Source organism: Oryctolagus cuniculus, chromosome 4, assembly GCF_964237555.1.
Source record: "Oryctolagus cuniculus chromosome 4, mOryCun1.1, whole genome shotgun sequence".
Taxonomy (NCBI): Eukaryota; Metazoa; Chordata; class Mammalia; order Lagomorpha; family Leporidae; genus Oryctolagus; species Oryctolagus cuniculus.
The window spans coordinates 78217546-78225103 of record NC_091435.1 but is presented as its reverse complement, the minus strand read 5'-3'; the positions used below and the strand labels follow the sequence as shown (position 1 = coordinate 78225103).

At 45.1% G+C, this 7558-nt stretch overlaps 1 protein-coding gene across 7 annotated transcripts in view; it reads left to right on the top strand.

Moving 5' to 3' along the window:
- The window catches only part of ILDR1 (immunoglobulin like domain containing receptor 1), a 38503-nt gene extending 33371 nt beyond the window's left edge, over positions 1-5132 (top strand). For all 7 annotated transcript variants that reach the window (XM_070072204.1, XM_051859263.2, XM_070072202.1 and 4 more), the window contains one exon: positions 2017-5132. In XM_070072204.1, coding sequence (XP_069928305.1) covers positions 2017-2058 — 42 coding nt within the window. In that variant the 3' untranslated portion in view covers positions 2059-5132. The remainder of the gene's footprint in view (positions 1-2016) is intronic.
- The last annotated feature ends 2426 nt before the right edge of the window (positions 5133-7558 follow it).

The window sequence follows — 7558 nt, the reverse complement described above, 5'->3', positions numbered from 1 at the left end:
TTTTCTTCCTCATTTTCTGAAACTATTAATGTTTTTTATCATCAAGGTTTACACAGTAGCACTTCTACCACACACAAACAGTATTTTCAGTTATAAACTCACTCCTGAGATGCAAAGATTTGTTCCCAGTCACTTGAAAAGCCTCCATTGTTTTGGGCCCCTTATCTCCCAAAGAGTTATCACTTTACCTCAAGCGAGTTCAACTTGCCACCTCTGTTCTAATGCTGACCAGAAGCCCAGGCTCAAAGCTTGATTCTGCAGATTACTTTGAGGGATGCAGTGTTTTTTGTCTTTGTTTGTAGCTGGAAGTTTGAATGCCTTTCACGGGACAAAATGTCTCCAGTGTCAGTCCTCCCTTTCCCACCTCTCCTCGGTGAAGCTGGGTGAGTCCACACTAGTTAGCTTTCCAGTGTCTGAGGTCAGTGCTGCTTGTGGCTAAGTTCAAGCATTATGGCACAAGTTGGCCACTAGATGGAGATCTTCCATCACAGATCTTTGAAGTTTCTGCGTTCCTAAGATCCTATATCGGGCCTTCCACATCAGAACTGTAGCACACTTTACTTTTTTATTTTCCCCTAGAAATTCTATTAAAAAGGATTTCCTAGGTATTCAAAGGAATATGAATGAAGCAAAAGTGTTTTGGTTTACCTGGAAACTTCTCCCTCACACGCAGTGTATAACCCGTAGACAGTAACAAAGGCTGACCTCATGGGCGCCTGAACTGGGTAAGAAGCTTCTCTGCACGGTGCCCAGGAGAAAATGGAAGTTATGCTGAGTTACACTGAGGGAACCCCTCCCCCGCCAGCGCCACAGCTAGGGTTCCAGCTGAGAGCCTCGCACTTCATAGTGGTGGTCTTTTCACTCCTCTGGAAGCACAACCACAGAAATAGAGAAGCAGAGCTTCCAGCTGCAGCCCCAGGAGTGGCCCCTGTGCTTCTGGCCTCCCGCAAACCACGTATCTTTCTTTCCAGTCTTTCCCTAACAGGCCGGGCTTGCCAAGACGGTTCTGGCTTGTCCCAGACTTGGCCTGTGAACTACTGTGTTCCTTTCTCTCCAAGTTAACTCAGATTTCTTGTAGCGAATTCTGGCTTTTTCATTTTTTCCCCATGACTTTTTGATTTAACAAATTTTTTTTTTTAAATCTTTCAACAAAATGTCCACACCATGTTCAGTGTTACTTCAGTGAGCACTGGACACTCCCCTGGACACTTTTGTGTCAGAGAACATTCAGAAACCGCGTCCCCTAATACCTACTTTTCTGATAAAGTGGAAACAGAGATTTTCAAGCAACAGTGTGAATACTTACACACAGACGATGGACTCCACACAGTATGTTAAGGAGACGGGAAGATACCTCATCTTCCTATTCCGAGTAAGACGAGGAAGCTCACCTTTAGAACCATTCTAGATATCCCATGCTGGAACAATGCCCTTCAACACATGGTTAGGGAAACAGAAATGTGAACCACAGTCCTGACCCTTGAACGGGTGGGACAAGTCGGAACACCAAGTGGAGTAACTTCTGGAGAAAGGCTACTGCGTTAGGTCAGGAAGAATCAGTGATCTTTGAAGACTGAGTTCAGAGAAATACTAAGGTGCGGAGTGAATCTCTTTAGAAAAGGGCTGGGAAGAAATAGATCAGGAGAGCAGGTGCTGTCTTCGTGAAGGGCTGGCAGAAAGATGGACAAACGAGCATGGGGCTCTTGTTTAGTGCACGGGAGACTTAACAGCTGTTAAGAAAAAAAAACAGAGCCAGAGGCAGAGTCAATAAGACTAGGAAATTTTCAGAACTTAAAGGCGTTTGAAGGGGACTAGCGAGAGGTGGGAGAGAAAGGAAGCAGAGGCCTTGAGGAAGAGGCTGGCTTTGTGAAGAGTCAGGAAGTCTGCCTTAGGTTCGGATCTCCCCTCCCAGCAGCCGCCACTCGCTCGGGACCTGGGTATCGTTCGCGTCGACACTGGATTCCGGCTGACGGGGTTTGTTTATGTGTTTGTGTGTGTGTGTGTTCTGTTCCTCAGGAGAGAGAGAGCTCCCATAGCGGAAGGAGTGTGGTCATTTAGTCACCGCTGTTTCTGCCGCTCCTTCCCGGCTCGCCTGGACCTCGACTTCCGGCTGACGCGAGGTTACGCTGCAAGCGCGCACCTAAAGGTGTGGCTCAGATCCTGCACATCAAACTGAACAGGTTTTAAAGCGAGAGTTTGCGGAATTCATGGCCGTAGTTCTAGCCTTGGTTCACGCTTTCTGCATATAGTCTGACTCGTAGTGGACCTTAACTGGGAGATGATCCCTCAGGAACTTGTTAGCTTGAGGCTTCAGCTGAGTTCTGTGGCTCTGAACCACGGAACTCAAAGCGAGAACTCAGAAGTCGTGAAGAAGAGACCAGACATGTTCTCCTGCAACAGGACACCTGTGGGGTGTCCTAGGAAAATTCCCATGGGAATATGTCCGCCTCTTGGATATCTTGAGCATCCTTCCATGTTGGGAGTCCACCCTGCTGCCTCTGTGCCAAGTTCTGATGGCTCCTGAGGCTCCCGTCAGAGATGGCCCAGGAATACCCCAGCCGTGTGACCTGGTAGGAGCTATTTATTCTAAGTGAGGGGAATCAAGAAGCAGTGTTACACCAGCCTTATTCTTGTCCTTCGTCTTCCTCCTGCTCTTTCCCCCTTCATCTAACATATTTTCTTAAGTATTCATTTAACAAAATCACTTTAAATGCTTCTTGGGAGCCCCACAGTGTATACTTAAGTAAGAAATAAAAGGTACTGGGCATATTTGCTCCTCTACTCAGGTGCACTTGTTTGTATGAAGCCTTATTGGTCACTAAAGCTCAGAGCAGGGCCAGCCCAAGCTGGGTGGTTCTGGGATCACCATTCTCCTGGCACTGCTCAGCCTTTCAGAGCCGAGATTTCCCAAGCAGATGCGTGCAGGCAGTTCTGGCCACCCAGAGAGCTCCAGGAGTAAAGGGCTGGGCTGTCTGTGTAACAGGCTCTTTCACCCCTGCTATTTGCTCCAGCCCCTTTGGCGGCTGCATGAATCCATATACACTAGAGGTAGACCCCGCCTGAGCAGAGATTGTGTGTGTGTATGTCCTTCAACAGTTTCCTTATGTGTATGGCCTAAAGATCAAGTTCAATCTTATTATATCAACACATGCCTCCCCCTCCCCCCCAGCCTTAATAATTTAATTACATGTGGGAAAAACAGGCCAGTGCCTGCACTGGGCAAACGTTTCTTTGGGATTTTTGATACCCTCAGATAAGCAGCCCTAAGTGAGCAAAATGGGAAAAGAAAACGGCTCCAACAGAAAATGTAGGCATGGCATTCAGTAGGTGAGGGGCTGCTGGCCCGGACAAGATGGCATAGTTCCATCCTTCCCAGCGCCTCCCTGCTAAGTACAGCTTTATACGTCCTGGGAATAGCACAAGAAACAGCCAGAGGGGGTCTCTGCAGGGTGCTGAGCTGGAGGGGAGCGCCAGCAGAGCAGCACAGAAGTGAGCATCCCCCAAACCAACAGAAGGTGTTTCCTGCCTTCCACCTAGCAACCGAAGGAAGCCAGATCGCTCATTCTCCTCCCTGGATCTGACAGAGTCTCTCTAGCAACCTCAGGCAAGGGGACCACTTGCAAATAAATGACCAGGGGAAGCACTTTTATTCCCAGCTAGGCCAAAGAGTCCTTTTTTTTTCTGGCGAGAGATGCTAAAATGCAAAAGAGGAACAAGGAAGGGGGACCAAGGTAAATTCAGTGGCTCAGTTGAGGAAGCCATATTAACTGTAGAGACACGAACCTCTTCTCCCCTGCCCAGAGATGCTAGGGCTGAATGACGAAACCAGAAACCAGGAAAAAGCACCTGTCACAGCAGCCAGCTGATATTCAAAACAATGATATTTAAAGGTGGGGAAGCCAAAGGAACCTAAACAGAAGTGAGGTCTCCACACTTCATCTGAAGTAGTAACTGTTGGCACATTGTTTTAAGTAGCATGTATAACACCCAGAGTAACCATTGTGTCTCTTTAAAGAGACAAACTCAAAAGTGCTATAGATAAATCAAAATGGAGTCCTACAACACGTGCAAGTGAACTGCAGAAAGCAAGAAAAACAGAAATGAAAACCAGAGGTAACAAATAGAAAATAAATAATAAAATAACTGATGAACATGCTAACATGTCACTAATTACTGTACATTTGCACGGTCTAAATATACCAATCAAAAGGTAAGAGATTGGGGGCAGGCATTTGGCATAGCCGTTAAGACACCACTTGGGAGACTTGCATCCCATGTTGAAGTGTCTGAGTTAGAGTCCCAGCTCCACTCGCAATCGCAATTCCAGATTCCTGCTAATGTCTACCCTGGGAGGCAGCAGTGTTGGCTCAAGTAACTGGGCCCCCACCACCCAGACTGAGTTCCTGGCTTCAGCCTGGTCCAGCTGCAAACGTTGTAGGCATTTGGATAATGACCTACTTGCTGGGAGATTGCTGTCTGTCTCATTGTCTCTCTAATAAATAAATAAATAAATAAAGTTTTTTTTTTTTAAGTGAAGGAGTGGAATTTGAAAAAAATAATAAGCCCAAGTCCTTGGGCCCCTGCACCCATGTGGGAGACCCAGATGGAGTTCCAGGCTTCTGACTTCAGCCGGGCCCAGTCCTGCCATTGCAGTCATTTGGGGAGTGAATCAGTGGATGGAAGATCTCTTTCTCTCTCTCTGTCTCTCCTTCTCTGTCACTCCACCCTTCAAATTAATAAATAAATCTTTTAAAAATAAAATAGAGGCCGGTGCCCTAGTGTAGAGGGTAAGGCTGCCTCCTGCAGTTCCAGCATCCCATATGGGCACTGGTTCAAGTCCCAGCTGCTCTGCTTCTGATCCAGCTCTCTGCTATGGCCTGGGAAAGCAGTAGAAGATGGCCCAAGTGCTTGGGCCCCCGCACACACGTGGGAGACCCGGAAGAGGCTCCTACCTCCTGAGTTCGGATTGGCGCAGCTCCGGCTGTTGCGGCTATCTGGGGAGTGAAACAGCATATGGAAGACCCCTCTCTTTCTCTGTCTCTCTCTCTCTGCCTCTGCCTCTCTGTAACTCTGCCTTTCAAATAAATAAATCTTTAAAAAAATAAAATAAAATGTGTTCATATGAACTCTTATTTTTTGGTTGAAAATTTCTTTGTTCAACTTTCCCAGAAGTAAAGGAAATGAGGTGAAGCTATAGGAATTGTAAAATTCTGAATCCTTTATTTCAAGAGATTTGATTTCTTAAAGGAGCCCTCCAAGGTTATGGAAAAAAAAAAGTGATTGAGCAGTTTGAGCCACTGTGCTTTAAAACTACAGGTTTCAAATAGATGTCCCAGTATGAAAATGTGAATGCTAGCATACTTTTTTTTTTTTTTTTTTTTTTTTTTTTTGACAGGCAGAGTGGACAGTGAGAGAGAGAGACAGAGAGAAAGGTCTTCCTTTTGCCGTTGGTTCACCCTCCAATGGCCAGCGCGGCCGGCGCGCTGCAGCTGGCACACCGTGCTGATCCGATGGCAGGAGCCAGGTACTTTTCCTGGTCTCCCATGGGGTGCAGGGCCCAAGTAGTTGGGCCATGGGCAACCGGGACAGAATCCGGCGCCCCGACTGGGACTAGAACCCCATGTGCCGGTGCCGCAAGGCAGAGGATTAGCCTAGTGAGCCGCGGCGCTGGCCAAGCATACTTTCATACTCACTATATCACAGCACCTCACCCTCCGACTTCATTTTGCTGTTAAAATTTAGACAGCCTAAATAAGATAATTTTCACTTAAGGTTATTTTCCAGCTTCTGCAGAAGGGAAATGAAGAATTCTGATGGGCATCTTAAACATCCAAACCTGTTCTGATCTCCTATAAATCTGTATTGAAATAGCTGCACTTTCCTTGTGGGTGTTTTCCCGGAGTTCATTTGGGTGAATTTGAACTTTGCCTGCATCAAGACCTGGACCAGCCACACCTTCAGACTTCCTGTAATTCCCTCAAGCCTATTTCACAATTCTTGACAAACATCAAGGTTTACGTTTCAGAAAAGTCATCAGACAGCTTGACAACAGGGAGTCTTGATTTCCTTGCCTTAAAAAGAAGGAAAGTAAGCAGATGAATAGTGGTTAAAGACAGAGCAATGTCAAGTTTTATATTACTAGAAAACTCATCTGAATTAGTTGGTATATACAAACTTTCTTTAGACAGGGAGTTCATAAACATACTGTAACCCTTATGTCTTATTACCAGGAATAAAAAATGTGATCTACAACATAGTGTGTAGGACCTTTAAGACCTGTTGCCAGGGGCCAGCACTGTAGCATAGCGACCTGTAGCATAAAGACCTGTTACTGAATTTGTTCTGTTTCCTTTCAATTAAAGTGGATTTTCTTCTTACAGGGAGAAGTTTCAGCCCCACATAACTTTCACAAAAAGTTCTCCTTCTGGCAATGTTCTCTGGATGTGCTCAGGTTTATGAAAACTGTCAGTAACACTGAAAGTTAACTGCATCTTAGGAAGAGTTTTTCCTCAGCATGTTGTAGCAATAACGCAATTCTCTTTTGGTATGGGATGTTGCTCTGGGGAGAAAACTGAAGACAGTCTTGAGTTTTGCCCTTTCTTATCTGTAGACCAGTGTTTCTTTTAAAAAAATTATTTATTTCATTTAAGATCTACAAATTTCATGTATTTTATATGTACAGATTCAGGAACACCGTGATATTTCCCAACCTACTCGCCCTCCTGCCCACAATCCCACCCTTCTTCCTGCCTCTCCTATTCACACTCTTAATTTTTACAAAGATCTAGTTTCAGTTTACTTTATACTCATAAGATTAACCCTACAGCAAGTAAAGAGTTAAACAAATAGTACAAAGAAAAAACAAACAACGTGTGGCCCATCAGTGTCATCTGGGCTTCTGTTAAGTTCAAATTCTCAGGCCCCAATTTCTGGCTATTGCCTTAGGAATTCTGAGTATATGGTTCAGTTATTTGTTTTAACAACCCACCCAGATGCCTCTCCTGCACACTGCAGTTTGACAAATTGATTAGATGTTTATCTTTTCTGCCTGAAATGTTTGAACATGTCTTGCCTTGAAATTTAGTAAGTTAACTCAGGAGGGAATTGAGAGCTCAAAATTTTCTTTCATTGCACTCTCTGGCTGGTTGAGGATGCAGAGCAAACAAGTAAGTCACTTGGCTGTTTGACTAGACGACCATAAATCTTAGGGTAGTTTTCATTTATGCCTGTTGTCCCAGCATATTTATTATTACTGCCTCCTTTCACTCAAAACTGTCCTAGTTTGAGCGATAGATTACTTCTATGGCAACCTACTTATAATCAATTCAAAATATCTACGATTGATCAAGGTGCTGTATGGACTTTGTATAAAGTCCTAATAAGAATCAGAGTAGAAGCCCATGCAGTTGCTGCTGTTGTTGTTGTTATTATTAAAGGTTTATTTATTTGAAAGGAAGAGTGATGGAAATCTTCCATTCCCTGGTTCACTGGGCTGGGCCAGTCTGAAGCCAGGAGCCTGGAACTCCATCTAGGTCTACAACATGGTTGGCAAGGGCCC